This window comes from Carassius gibelio, chromosome B3, assembly GCF_023724105.1.
Source record: "Carassius gibelio isolate Cgi1373 ecotype wild population from Czech Republic chromosome B3, carGib1.2-hapl.c, whole genome shotgun sequence".
NCBI lineage: Eukaryota > Metazoa > Chordata > Actinopteri > Cypriniformes > Cyprinidae > Carassius > Carassius gibelio.
In genome coordinates this window covers 24,257,324-24,273,118 of record NC_068398.1, presented here as the reverse complement: position 1 = coordinate 24,273,118, position 15,795 = coordinate 24,257,324, and the positions used below count along the sequence as shown (strand labels likewise).

General features: G+C 37.6%; 1 protein-coding gene across 1 annotated transcript; it reads left to right on the top strand.

Moving 5' to 3' along the window:
- The first annotated feature begins 2,835 nt into the window (after nucleotides 1–2,835).
- On the top strand, nucleotides 2,836–5,033 carry LOC127953743 (uncharacterized). The gene is made up of 2 exons (XM_052553026.1): nucleotides 2,836–2,997; nucleotides 3,805–5,033. The coding sequence occupies exon 2, from the start codon at nucleotides 3,842–3,844 to the stop codon at nucleotides 4,724–4,726; it is 885 nt and encodes a 294-aa protein (XP_052408986.1). The 5' UTR covers nucleotides 2,836–2,997; nucleotides 3,805–3,841; the 3' UTR covers nucleotides 4,727–5,033.
- The last annotated feature ends 10,762 nt before the right edge of the window (nucleotides 5,034–15,795 follow it).

The following is a 15,795-nucleotide window of genomic DNA, read 5'->3' as shown; positions in this document are numbered from 1 at the left end:
AGCCCTTTTTGACAATTTATTGCATGTGTCTTCATCAAATCTGTGACAATGTTGGCTTTAATGGCTTGTTTTTTCGTCTGTCTTTTACTATCTGTCATTTGATAATAGGTTACAGTCTCATAAGTCATCCTGGCAACGCTGACTAGCTGAAGGCACCAAAATAGTGTGCACAGTCTCGAGCACTTTATCAATGAATACAAATCTATTGTCTAAAAAGTATCAGGCACTTATAAGATATCTACTTCTACAGTAATCTAGGTTGCTTACAAAAAAAAATCATCAAAACACAGAAATAATAGATGGAACATAAAATGTTAAATTTAACATATTTAACATATCGCCTCACACACACAATGTAGAAATGCGGCACAGTTACAAAACCATTCATTTTGTTGGTTTATTTGTAGTCAGCATATCACAAGCGATATCTGTCTGTTTGTTCAAACTTGATATAAAGTAAGACTTTAACTGAAAATGTATTGCCTTTACTATGTAAGATTGAACTTCCAAATCAGATTTTATTTAATATCTTAAAGGAAATGTGATATTTTATATTGATAAACTGAACCCCTTTTAATTTCTGTTTATGATAATGAACATGCATAACCTGCTGTGCTCAGTGGTATGTGGCAGATCAGCTGACAATTGTCTACAGTAAAACAAAAGGTATTTCCCACTGAAAAAAATGACATGAGAAATTATTTCTGCATTAGTTCTTTTGCTTAATTTGTTCATTTGTTTTTAGCATGCAAATGTTCAGTAAGTGCTTTTTTTGCACCCTAAATAATTCCAGATTTTCAAAATGTTGTATCTCTGACAAATATAGTCCTATCAATGGAAAGCATATTTACTCAGCTTTCAGATACATATCATCTACAAAACCTATTATCAATTATAATAAAGTGTTTCGAATGTGCCCAGTGTCCAATATTATGCATTTCCATTCATTTATGATTCAGCCTCGATACTAATTTGAATTAAACTGTATTTTAGGAACTTTTTTTTTTTTTTTTTCCTGACTAACTCTGAATTACGGATAATATTTTTTTATCATCTGAAACCTGCTGTGCTCAGCATTGGTTACAGTAGCATGGGACTGATCAGATGACAGTATACTGTATTGTTTAGTACTTTCCATAAAAAAATTAATGGTGTTGGCTAATGGCTTGTTCTTAATCTTTCTTTTTCTACAGTAAGTCATCTAGATGTAAAACCCCAAAAAATATTTCCCATTGTAAATGATCCCTTGTGAAAAATGTAAATGATCACTTATATTCATGCAGTGGAAGTCTCACTCCAGGGCACGAAGCTCCCGTTCCACCACATCCCAAAGATGCTCTATTGGGTTGAGATCTGGTGACTGTGGGGCATTTTAGTACAGTGAACTCTTTGTCATGTTCAAGAAACCAATCTGAAATGATTTGAGCTTTGTGACATGGTGCATTATCCTGCTGTAAGTAGCCATCAGAAGATGGGTACATGGTGGTCATAAAGGGATGGACATGGTCAGAAACAATGCTCAGGTAGTTCATGGCATATAAAAGATTCCCAATTGGCACTAAGTGGCCTAAAGTGTTCCAAGAAAACATCCCCCACACCATCACACCACCACCAGCAGCCTGCACAGTGGTAACAAGACATGATGGATCCATGTTCCCATTCTGTTTACCCCAAATTCTGACTCTACCATCTGAATGTCTCAACAGAAATCCAGACTCATCAGACCAGGCAACATTTTTCCAGTCTTCAACTGTTCAATTTTGGTGAGCTCGTGCAAATTGTAGCCTCTTTTTCCTATTTGTAGTGGAGATGAGTGGTACCCGGTGGGTTCTTCTGCTGTTGTAGCCCATCCGCCTCAAGGTTGTGCGTGTTGTGGCTTCACAAATGCTTTGCTGCATACCTCGGTTGTAACAAGTGGTTATTTCAGTCAAAGTTGCTCTTCTATCAGCTTGAATCAGTCGGCTCATTCTTCTCTGACCTCTAGCATCAACAAGGCATTTTCTCTCACAGGACTGCCGCATACTGGATGTTTTTCCCTTTTCACACCATTCTTTGTAAACCCTAGAAATGGTTGTGCGTGAAAATCCCAGTAACTGAGCAGATTGTGAAATACTCAGACCGGCCCGTCTGGCACCAACAACCATGCCACGCTCAAAATTTCCCATTCTGACATTCAGTTTGGAGTTCAGGAGATTGTCTTGACCAGGACCACACCCCTTAATGCATTGAAGCAACTGCCATGTGATCGATTGATTAGATAATTGCATTAATGAGAAATTGAACAGATGTTCCTAATAATCCTTTAGGTGAGTGTAGAGTGAGATACAAAGAAACAGTTCAGAAGTATTCAGTTCATTTTATGAAATACGTGTGGTTTTATTGTGAGGTAAATATGGATAAATGGAGAGATGGGATTGCCAGTGTGTCATGGAAAATCTAATCAACTAGAACAGATATTTTACTTTAAAATAATTTTTGGCCTTGGAAAACCTAGTGGTTACACATACTGTATGTGTTTACATCTGGCTGATGTAAAGATGATGATGGAGGGTCAGTCTACTTATTCTGTATGATAAAGGGATGAGTAAGAATGTTCCCTTTTTCCCATTATTTTCTTAAACTGCCTTTTCAACAAGATCAGTATTGTATAAAGGTGAAAGCAACAAAAAACAACAAATCTAGACAAGGCATAAAATTGCATCTTTCCTGGAAAAAGAAACTAATTACACACACACAAAAAAAGAACTTCTCACACCTAACATGTTTGGACTTTTTTTAGACTCTGCAAATTCCCACTCTCAGAAAAAACCCGGACATTTCTTTAACCACATCTCAGTGTCAAAGGCCAGTCATGTGCTAGGTTGAGAAATAAGTTGGTTAATGACGATACAACAGCAAGGATGAGGAGCTGATTATATGATATAAATATGAGAGTCCTATGAAAGCTCTTCAAAAATCTGTCTTCTACAACAAGCAAGACAGCTCCTGCATTTACTGGTAAGGTGGTAATGTATTGATCTAAACTGAATCAACATTAAACTGACTTGAGCTGAATAATGACTCTATTACCTTCTGTAGAGCTGCTTTAGAGTTGAATTGAATTAGTTTCATAATTGATGAACATGGCAGCATTGACGCTGTTATTAAACTGAGTTGAATTAACACTATTTTCTTCTGTAAAGCAGCATTACAGCTGAAATGTAACTGATTAATTGGCAGAACTTTACAATAAGGTTAATTTGTTAACATTAAGTATATTCATTTACCTGAACTTACAATGACTGATACTTCCACAGTAATATTTTATATTAGTCTATATTGATTTAGACATTATATTATACATTTTTTAGATGATTAATTAATGCACTTTAAACTAACATTAAATGAGATATTGATGTTCATGCTGCTAATGCGGTTAGCTTTACCTGTTTATTTGCACTGTTATTTTCCTGTTTATTAAGGTGAGGCTGCTTTGAAACAATATGAGGCACTATATACTTCAGATAAATATAACTATCATTACAACAAATATTTTACATGTTATATTTTTCTACCTTCAAATACTTTGAAGTAGATAAATGCAAATATATGTAATGTGCCAAAATATATATGTATGTGAAGAGTGCATATTTCTCTACTTCTATTATTTCATGAAGTGCTTGTGACATCACCACTAAAAGTTTTTTTAATAAAGATTTGAAATACTAAGCAGAATACAGTGAATAAGGAATTTATATAGTTTCTAATTGTGTAATCAAGCAATAAATAACCAAAGTTCTCTTTTTTTTCTTTTTTTTTTTGCAGAAAGTTAACCTAATTCCCCTGCGAAGAAAGTAAAAAAATGGCAACCCATCTAATAACAAAGCTCAATGTCTCCACCACTAAGGACGAGGAGGATATACTTGCAGCTAATGGCTACCAGCTCATCAATTCTGACCTCAATGAAGGAACTGGTAAAAACCGGGTCTTTCTTTGGTACAAGAAAGAGTGTGGCTTGAAACCTGTGACCAGGATCCAGTTTTCATTCAGTGAGCAAATGAAATCTGGTCTGGCTGATGCTGGGTATGAGCTGGTGGACAAGGATCTGAACGCAGGAGCTGGCAGAGATTCCATCTTTCTTTGGTACTTCTACGGCAGCACTGAATCTGACATTCCCATTATGAACCTCGAGGTAACTAAAGATGCCGAAGAAGAACCTGCTCTCCTGAAAGATGGCTGGGAGAGACTGGGCTGTGATCTGAACCGTAAGGTGGGAGGAAAATACATCTACCTGTGGGTGAAGAGAGAGAAGCCGAGCTACATCTGTGAGATCACAGCGACTATTGACTTCTCTTCTGACAAGCAAAAGTTTGATCTGGGCTTCACTCGTGTGGATGAAGACACCAATCGTGACGCTGGTGGAAACCAAGTCTTCCTCTGGTATCGCCGCACAACTGATAAGAGCAAGGCTCTCACTGCTCTAAACGTATCCATCGACTTCCAGGAAAATGTAAGGCTTCAGAATGAAGACTTCAAAAAGCTCAGCGTTAATCTCAACTCTGGAACCACTGGAAAAGAGGTTTACGCATGGTACCTGACCGAAGGATGTGAGTCGCAGATCAAAAACATGGTTCTGCTGATCAACCCTGACGCCTGGACCGTGTATCAGAAAGCCGGTGTCAACTTTATCAACAAAAATCTGAATGAGGGCAACAAGGGCCGGAAAATTTACATAGCATACCAGTAGTGCTGTGGCTTAAATAATCGAACGGATGCCACTATAAGGCAACTTTAATCACTGTTATTGCTAATTGTAATGCATGCTCTCGATATGTGTGAGATCAGATTGGCAGCTGTCTCACTGTGCTCGGGACAGATAAGAACATTTTTTTACTAATTGTAATGCATGATTTAAAAATCACTCTTTAAAACTTCTGTCTGACTTAATACACATAATGTTGACTTAATGTTGTAACACACTCAATCAAACTAACTTCATTTGGCTTTTGCATGTTAATGCACAATGAAATAAAGACTTCTTTAACCACAGCAAATGTTTGGTGAGGTTTTTACTAAATCCTCATCATATACTCATATTTCAGGATAACATACTTTTATATTTCTAAGGAATTCAAACTGATTATATAAGAAATGAAACGGAAAACAGAGGGCACTCTCATGCAGTAGTCCATATCACTTCATATTGACTGCATGTCCTTTACCATTGGTCAGTTTGGATATGAACACATCAAATATGACAAATATTATCATATAATCCAGTTTTCTCAGCTCATTGTCTATTATGTCCACTAGGTGGCAAAAACACTTTACTTTTGAGTTCATGCCTATGCGTTCAAAGCATGCAGGTTCAGAGTCACAAAGTCACGAGAATATAAAAAAACTGTTCCATGCTTTAAGAAACACTTTTAAATTTTCGCCATTATACATATGATTTCCTTCTCTCTCTTTCTCTCTCTCCTTTTTTTTAAATTCCTTCTTGAACTTCCTGCATATTCTGAAATTGACTGTATTACATTTTGTATACGCACACAAAAGTGGGTTCATCCCATAGGCGTAATGGTTTTTATGTACAAACTGTATGTTCTATGGCCCTACACCAACCCTACCCCTAACCCTAACCCTCACAGGAAACTTTGTGCATTTTTACTTTCTCAAAAAAGCTCATTCTGTATGATTTATAAGCGTTTTGAAAAATGGGGACATGGGTTATGTCCGAATAAGTCACCCTCTCCTTGTAATACCTCTGTCATACCCATGTCATTATACAGAGTTGTGTCCTGATATGTCACAAAAACAAGAGCACACACACACACACACACACACACACACACAATTCTGTTGGCATTTCTATTTGAATCACAACCTGCTCTCTTTTTCTTGTGCCCATGAGAAATGTGCACCTTATGTTGAAGTCTGTCCCCTTGTGTAATGCGTTTTGAATGCATCTTCTGTGCTGCTGCTGTTGTTGGGAGTTGTTCAAAGTGGAATTTCCTGCCATTTTGCAGTGTTCTCTCGGTGTGTCTGAGATCAGATTGGCAGCTGTCCCACTGTGCTCGGGACAGATAAGAAAAAGTCTTCAGACAGCAATCAGCTGCAGTTACAGTACAAAACAATGGCCAAATCACCACAGGGATGTCAAGCAGTGATACGTCTATAGTTCTGTAGGGAATGTATATGGGGTAAATAAGGGCATGTAGTGTATGTATTTTTTACATAGAATCTTATCAAGCAGACTAACATTCATATTTGATAAAGTTTCCACTCATGTGACAGCCACTCGTCCAGGAAAGCAGGATGGTACAGTTCACATACTGACATCTGATTTAAACTGAATTTCGAAGCAATGATCCGATAGAGTCACATAAATGAAAGCAGGTTACTTTCACAATGCTCTTTCAGCCTGTGTAAATAAAATTGTAATAACTAGCTAAGATAAATATGTTTGATCTTCAGTGCCATCTGAATCTGCCTCTCCAGATGCTTTCCAACAGAAAACATTTGGTTCATAAACTAAGTATAGTGGAACAAAACACAAGCGTATGCTTTCAGTTTTGTGATTGTCAGCTGTTTGCCCTAATTTATCAGTGTTTTTATCAGTGTACCTGCAGACTATGAGAGATGCCACAGCGATCAGGTTACGCAGATATCTGTCTTTGTTTTTACTCCTGGAACTGCAAGCCATTACATTAACACACAGAGCAATACTGGTTATGTACTGCATTAGACAGTGAGTCGATGTGATATAATGCTGATTTCCTGAATTTAGGAAAAATGGGAAGGACTGAAAGTAGAAATCTGGGCCAGAGGCTGAAAAATTCATCCGTAATACAGTGAAGCAAGGGCCTCAATTTAGCAAACCCAGCTAACAGGAGTATACAGTATTACCTGCTGACAAAGCAGAAGAGTCTTGTGTGTGTGTGGATATATGCTTGGAAATACTCCAGTGTTGCATTTTTCCAGCATTTGTCAGCACAGGGCAACTGTGGCTTTCTCTGGTAAAGTCATCAGGGTGAGACCACAGGAGATAGAGGAATTCTGTCCTGATCAGGTAATGTTTTCAGGTGTGCATGATTGTGCCTATAGGAATAAAACAAAAAAATCTATCTAACATGTTGTTGTTTTTTATATCCTAAATTCTTCCATGTGTATATATTTTTTTATTTCATTGAATTTCCATGAAGTCTGAGACTTTTGGATCCCACTGTATGTGTCGAAACTGTGTAAAAATGTATTGAATATTCATAAAAAGAGAGGTGGTGCTTGGCGATCTGGCCTTATAACATAAAGGTTGTGGGTTTATTTCTTGGACGGGACATCCACGAGCTGTGAATTATGCTTTGTTTTATCTCTGTACTTTTGAGCAAAGCAATTAAAAATGTTGTAAAATCCACTTGCTCCATGCCAAGTAGGTTTTCAGCTCTTCTGACAGTTTTATGCTAGAACAGTAGTAATGGAAAACACCAAAAGTTTGTCAAAACAATGACAGAATCATGTCATTTTCCCTCCTTCATTTCACCGCAGTAATTAGATGAAAAAAAAAAACTGTCCTCAGAAATCATAGACGATGTTCTCTTTTGTGGTTAGGTCAGGCTAGTCCGAAATACTTAACTCTTTGAGATGTGTTATTTGTTCCTTGCTTGTGTTTACACAATCTGACCAGGAATTTATGACCCACTGTACAAGGTCAAAGGTTTCCTCATTGGTTAACCACTTGACCCGCCAGTCACCATCTCATTGACATACTTCATGCTTTGCGTATGTTTGTGTGTGTTTGTGTGTTCTTTCGTTGAGTTTGGTCTGTGGGAAGAAGTGTCCACGTCATCCATTACCATTAAAGTCATGACCTTGTACCCCTGAGACTTTCTGGAATGCGGCACATCCACTGCGCGCATGTGTGTGTGTGGAAGGAGCTTGAGAAGTGTGCTGTGGGAACTGTCCTTTGGTACACACATGCAGCCAAAAAGACCTCCTTATTTTCCTTCCTTGCCTCCACATAACATCCACTTCCTGCCTCTCTCCTAGAGCAAACTGCTGCAACTTACTGGTCTATGTTTGTGTATCCGCGTCTCTAGGACAATAAACTTCCAGGCTGTTTATGCATCACCATTCATGAAGAAACATCAACAGTGAAGACATTTTTTTTTCTTGTCTTATAAAACATGAACATGAATGACCTAATTAAACATTACAGTAAAAACACCACCACCACCAACAACAACAACAACAACAAAAAACATCTTAAAAAGATGCAAAACAAGAAGGTAAATACTGATGACTCTCAGTTGTTCAACGAATAATCATTCTTTTACCACGGCACTATAATACATTTTAGAGAGAGAGAGAAAGAAAAGTATTGTTTTTACCTTGTTGTTATTTATTTTTATTTTTTTCAAGGACGATTATAGTTCATAGTATATTTTAAGTGTTGTTTTGTGTGAATTAACATGAGGCTGAGAAGAACCTATGGTTCTGTCTCGTTTTTTCTTTCTCTAGATTTAATTTTTTTTATTCATCAGCAAAGCAAAATTCATCTGCAATGACGCATTAGTGCAAATACTACATTTGCGAACATGAATGTCTCTTTAATCTCTGCACATGTCAAAATATACAAGAGTATATTTTAATATGTAGAACTGTATTATCTTTACGAACATTTGACATTTGTTAACTGTAGTAGCACTACTAGATTTGTCCACTTAGGGTGATATAAACATATAGAATGATTTTATGTGGCCAAAAGCAAAAAGCAAAAAACCAAACAAACAAAAAAACTGATCTCCTGTCGCTGATTTGTGTGAGTCCAATCTGCATTGTGTCCCTGTGTCTGAACAGAAGTGTAGTTTGAATTCCAAACCAAATCTAATCTGAACATATTTTATCCTCTCTATTAAGATAGAGAGAGAGCGTTATTCTACAGATCATAAGAACTCCTTTAAAGGAAATAGGCTAAAACCAGAACAAAAGAAACAGAGACACAATAACTTAATGCTAAGAAGAAAAGATGAGTCATTCCCAGACATCTTGACATGAGCGACAATATGTGGTCTTACAGGATTGGCAAAAGGCCTCATGCTAGACCTGGCTAAAATCATTCTTGGTATGTCAGTCATGTGATTTCTCGGATATTTCTCAGTGAGGAGTTTTCTGTTTTTGACTTTGATAGTTATGTCACCATTCCTAGCAGGTTTGACATTTGCTTTATTATTAGGTTACTTAACACAAATGAACAACCAGTATTAGTGGAGTTAAAATGTCTGAAAACATTTAATGAAATGCTACTTTTTCCTTGTTAGCTTATTTTTTCTAATTTTATACATCCTTTCAATGACAAATTATTTAACAATGTAGCAGTTTGAGTGAAAGCCAAAGTACATAAACCAATGCAATTCAAAGATATAGTGTTCTATGTGTTTGTTTTTAGTTTTTTCCACAACTATATGAGGGTATATACAAAACATTTAGCCTGAATGTGTTGCTCACCTTATCTAAAGCAGATAGTATTTAATATGGTCTAATTTTTTCTGTTACTTATAGAACCAAACTGCTCAGCTGTTAAATCACTGAACCATGGTACCTTTCTTTCTCTCACTTCCCCTTTTTGTTTTGAATTTCATTCTCCTATTTCTTTTTACAGTAAAACAATTATTTTGGACAGTCTCTAAAAATGCTGCGTTAAATACAACCCAGCGCTAGGTAAAATATGGACAAATCCAGCTACTGGGTTGTCCATATTTCACCTAACCGCTGGGTCAAAACAACCCAGTAGCTGGGTTTGTCCATATTTCACCTAACCGCGGGGTAAAAACAACCCAGTAGCTGGGTTTGTCCATATTTCACCTAAGCACTGGGTCAAAACAACCCAGTAGCTGGGTTTGTCCATATTTCACCTAACCGCGGGGTAAAAACAACCCAGTAGCTGGGTTTGTCCATATTTCACCTAACCGCGGGGTAAAAACAACCCAGTAGCTGGGTTTGTTAATTTCACCTAACAGCTGGGTCAAAACAACCCAGTAGCTGGGTTTGTCCATATTTCACCTAACCGCGGGGTAAAAACAACCCAGTAGCTGGGTTTGTTCATATTTCACCTAAGCGCTGGGTTAAAACAACCCAGTAGCTGGGTTTGTCCATATTTCACCTAACCGCTGGGCCAAAACAACCCAGTAGCTGGGTTTGTTCATATTTCGCCTAACCGCTGGGTCAAAACAACCCAGTAGCTGGGTTTGTTCATATTTCGCCTAACCGCTGGGTCAAAACAACCCAGTAGCTGGGTTTGTTCATATTTCGCCTAACCGCTGGGTCAAAACAACCCAGTAGCTGGGTTTGTCCATATTTCAACCAGCGCTGGGTTGGATTTTAACCCAGCATTGTTTATAGTATAGTTATCTAACTTGCTAAAATTTGTCAAAACTGAAAGTACTAAATGGAATTACTTGCGGAATTATCTTAAATATTTCTTCAACGTGTCATAAGAATCCCTTAGACAAAATGACATCACGCCAGTCCTGAGAAACCTATTGTATATTATGCTTCTCAAGTTTTCACATAATGACAGGTATGGCAGGAATTATTTCTGTTTTCATTTCCATGGTAGACGTGCTTCACAGAAGAACAGTGGAAAATTACTTGGATGCCAAATATGGGCAACTACTTCATTTCTAATGTGTTGTCCTGTTGTGCAGGTGTTATACAAGACAGCTATTTTTAAAATGCATTCATTGTTGTGTAATGTCACTTGACCACATTCTGTATGGACCACAACATGTCAGGTTTTATACTTTTAGAGCAGAGAAGTGAAAGAATATATTGAATTAAATCTACATTTAACAAATCTATTTCCTCTTTAATGCACTTTCTAAAGAGGTATCTTGTAGATCATTGTGTTTTAATGTGGCAGTGCATGTCAGAGAAACCCACACAAGATTAAATTACTGATAGACAATAGTATAACCTTAGGCTGACTTGTCCCAGTTGCAAAGATTTCGGTGTTTTTTGTTTCCCATTGTGTGTTACAAGACAAATAATGGGAAATCCCAGTGCTACTCAAATATCTACAAATGTCTACATCTACATTCATACAATTGTGGTTATGGTATGAATAGAGTAGAGGAGATTGAAAGAACTTGAGTCTAATTTCAGATGAGATGGGAGATTGTGGGAATCACTGTTGTTATAAATTCTTCAGATCCATCATGTCATAAATGCAAATGTGCTCTACAGGGTGAGTGATTTTCCATTCCTCTCTTTCCCTTAAACGCTCCACTCCTGCTGGGGGACAGATCGGTGGAAAGAGACTCCACACAGTCGCTACCCTGTTTCAGGTTTTCTTATTTGTTTATTTTGTCTTTGTGACTACTGGCATTAATGCAGTATGGATGATAGTCAGCTTTGTGATCGAGTGTTTGGTTTCCCCAAATATTAGTCTTGCCTCCAAAACAGAATTTGCGGCTTTTCCTTATGCGTCAACATTGAGGGCAGTGACTAGTATTTCTAGCCCCCCGGTGACTAACACAGAGGCTAATACAACTTTAACACAAAGACAAAAGCTTTCATCCTTGCCATTTTTTTTTATATTAAACTTTAATTCTCTGACATGTACCTAGTGTTTGAAAAAACCCCACACAAAACTAAGTTTAGTTTAGCTGATCACTATAGTTTTTTGAGTGGTTGTAAGGCCGTTGCAATGGTGACTACAGTAGGTGGTATCCTCAATAAGCCCTATGAATTAGTATCACTCATGTCTGTGGCACAAATGGTTTAATAAAAAGATAAATATGACACCATGTGCTTGCGTTAAGGAGAACTGTGATCACAAAATGTAAGGCGACCAATAAAAACAGCATTAAAATCATCACCATGTTTTAATGCACTGTGATTCACATGTGCATATGGAGAAGGGCCAGTCTATATGTTTTAGGAATGCCTTTAGAGACACTGTGATGCAAAGCTAAATTTTCAGGATCATTGGTCTTCAGTGTCACATGATCCTTCAGAAATCACTCTAATATGATGATTTAGTGTCCAAGAAACTTTATCAATGATAAAAAGAGTAGAGTAAATGTCTTTGGGTAATGTCACTTTTGATCAGTTTAAAGGTCCCATTCTTCGTGATCCCATGTTTTAAACTTTAGTAAGTTTGTCATGTTGTTGTTAGAGTATAAATAATATCTGTAAAATTCTAAAGCTCTAAGTTCAATGCCAAGCGAGATATTTTATTTAAAAGAATTTACCTACAACGAACGACTCGTTTGGACTACATCCCTCTAGTTCCTGCAGTAAAGACGTCACTAAAACAGTTTTTTGACTAACCTCGGGCCACAGGAATACACAAAAAAAGGGGTGTGGTCTTGTTGCGCTCACACGGAGAAGGGGAAGAGTTGCGTTTGAAGAGTGCGTTTGTCGCCATTTCGTCGAAACGCTGTTATTTTCAGCTTCCTCAATCTTAATCAGTTTAATGCCAGATTCGCACAAAGATTATTCCTGAAAGATTGAGCAGTTCCCTTTTTGTCTGGAGAAGGCGTTGTTTATGGACCACAACCGGTGTATTTTATTACTTAAGTTGGTGCATTTAACAGTTTCTGTAACTTATTACACAAAGGGCAATGCTGTTTAGCTTTGTTAACTAGATGGTAGGGCTGTGCAAAAAAATCGAATGCGATTTTCGTGCGCATCTCGTCAGTAAAGGCATTCTGTGATTAGAAGTACATCTCCAGCACGTGCGTTCAGATCAGGATTGCCAGGTTTTCAAAACAAATCCTGCCCACTTGCTTCTCAAAACTCAAAACGTCTGTCGTCTGTCTGTCTGTCTGTCTGTCATATGTCTCTCTTTCTGTCTGTCGTCTGTCATTTTTCTGTCTGTCTGTCTGTCATCTGTCTGTCTGTCTGTATTTCTGTCTGTCTGACTGACTGTCTGTCTATCGTCTGTCGTCTGTCTGTCTGTCTGCCTGCTGTCTGTCTGTCTGTATGTCTGTCGTCTGTCATTTTTCTGTCTGTCTGTCTGTCTGCCTGCTGTCTGTTTGTCTGTCTGTCTGTCGTCAGTCATTTTTCTGTCTGTCTGTCTGTCATTTTTCTGTCTGTCTGCCTGCTGTCTGTCTGTCTGTCTGTCGTCAGTCATTTTTCTGTCTGTCTATCTGTCTGTCTGTCTGCCTGCTGTCTGTCTGTCTGTCGTCTGTCATTTGTCTGTCTGTCTGTCTGTCCGTCTGTCTAATCAGGTAGGGTTCAGCAGATGAAAACTGTTGTAACCTCTGGAATATTTTAAATGCAGGATTCCATGAGCTTCTGTGGAAGAAGAGCGAACGGCAAATAGGGAATGAGTTAAGGGGAAAAATTATGAAATTGGATTTTTTTTTTCGAACGGATGTACATGCCTCCCAAGCAATCAGATCCCATATGTTGGCTGACAGCAGTTTATAGCATCTTTTTGCTAAAGTAGGATGTGCTGTGTCGCATGGCCCCCAAGCTCTGGACAAATTCCTGACTAAAGAGTTTAGAGGATATGACCTCTTCTCCCTCATTGACAACAATTGCATAATAACATCTGCTTTTTCGGTGCTTTGCCATGTTGAGATGTGTTCCCACAACAATGATAAGAAGCATACTGTAGCTTATGTAAGTCAGCTTCATATGCAAAGTAGTATTTCCTCAATCAGGAATGTCCCAGCAATGTGATTTCCATATAAGCTATTCCTGGCATGCCAAGCCTAAGGAGTGGACAACACTTTTGGTCTTCCTGAAGGTGGCACTGATCTTTTTATTTCTGAGAATTACAGAAAGAGGAAATCACTCTTTATTAGATAAATAAGTTGTAATTATGTTTTGATGTCATGCTGCCTTGAAATGGGTGTGTTACTATAAACAATCTCTCCAGCAATTGTGAGATTACAGTTGTGAGAATTACTCATGTTTCACGGAAAAGTAACGGCATGAGCTACTGTATGAGACTCCATACAGACATGACTGTGTGTGTGTTAGACAGACACACCTGTCCCATGAGCTTCTTAATACCTCAGGAGAAATGATGGTTTTTCAGAAAAGGGTAGAATTTCACTGCTTCCAGTGAATCCACGAATACAGTATCTGACCCAAAATATCCATGACCTGAATTCACATTGAATCGCTGTCCAGACTTTGCTTAATTGATGGATCCTGGATTGTTTGGCTAGAAAACTCTTAGTTTGCAGGCATTAAAATAAAGTGCCGGTACGAATGCAGAAGTTTGTTTATTGACTGCAGCTGTTTCGCACCAAACTTAGTTTTGTTTTGTTTCTTTTATCTGTGATTTTAGTTTAATAGTGAACACATCAATTAAACAGCCATTTTTAGATTTCATTTCAATAATTAAAATTAAAATTATATTTTTTACTATTTTTATTCAGAAACTGAGAGCAAAGTTAAAAACCATTTAGAAAGAAACGGCAAGTGACACACTGAATTCAGCATGAAATGTTGATATACTGTAGAAAGACTTAACATAGAAATACTTGTTAAACAACCTCCAGTAATCTTTGTTTTCTTTACAGCTTCAAAAAGTAAATTATTTTTACAGTGGCACACTAGTTGCAATTTTTCACAGGTCTATTACATGTATTTTGAATTACGTATTGCATTGTGTTTCAGTCTTAACTGCAATGACTATAAACTTAGCAGAAAATGTAGTGACTGAATTACCAATACACTTCAAATTTTTCGCTGGATTTTGTGTGTGTGTGTGTGTGACTTTAAAACAGCCTACTCAGAGTTGTGCTCTCAAACTGACTATCCACATGAACGTGGTTACGTGCATCACTTTGTGATGATGCTTGCTCATATGCTGTGGCTTAAATAGCCAGAAGATCTGTCCCCTCAGATGTCACTCTGTGTTTCTGGGTGATGTGCATGACAAGAAAACCACATGACAGGAAATGTCTCATTGCGTGCTGTGTACAGATATGTGTTTGTCTGAGGTCCTCAGAGGACACGACTGGCACACCGCGTCACAGTCACAACTCGCTATCACCATTTTTAAAAAATATTTATTTATATAGCTGAAGATCATAATACACTTTAAAGGGGCACTCAGTAATGTTTCACTAATAATAAAGTACATAAAATTATTCTTAAAACTCGAGTGGGATAAAGTCATATCAATCTTTTAGAACAGCTGTTTCTTATGGTGTGGGTCACCGTTTTATATATAGGTCAGTGTGTGATGCTATGGGTTTATCTTCCTGTTTTTCTCCCGTTTTAATCTGTCTCTTCAGGTAGTTTTGCTGATTTGCAAAATGTCACATCTTGATTTGACCTATCAACACTCTGAAGCATAAGCTATCTTTCTTTTTTTTCTCTCTCTCTCTCTTTCTTTCTTTCTCATAGTCATTCAGAGAAAAAAAGCCAATATGAATGTGTCATTTAAGTGGTTTGTCAGTTTGTTAGCTTTCAGAGAAATTCATATCTTGGTTTTTTCCACACACACACACTCGCAAAATGCTGCATCCGCAATGCATATCAGCGTGACTGATGTAATTATAGGCCGGTGAAGCCCACACACCACACACATCAGCATTACAATTATAATTGATATGAAAAAGACATTTATATGCATTTGTGAGAAATACACAGTTTTGAAACATGCTCAAGGCCTCTCTGTGTCCCTGCAGCACAAAACCACAGTATATGGGTCATGTTCCATGAAGATATTCTGTATATTTCCTACCGTAAATATATCAAAACATAATTTTTGATTAACAATATGCATTGCTACACCATACATCGATGGAAAACATATAAAGAATAGACCCTTATGAATGGTTTTGTGGTCAC

Excerpts from the sequence above, each read along its gene's own strand:
- LOC127953743 (XM_052553026.1), top strand. The coding sequence starts at position 3,842 with ATGGCAACCCATCTAATAACAAAGCTCAATGTCTCCACCACTAAGGAC.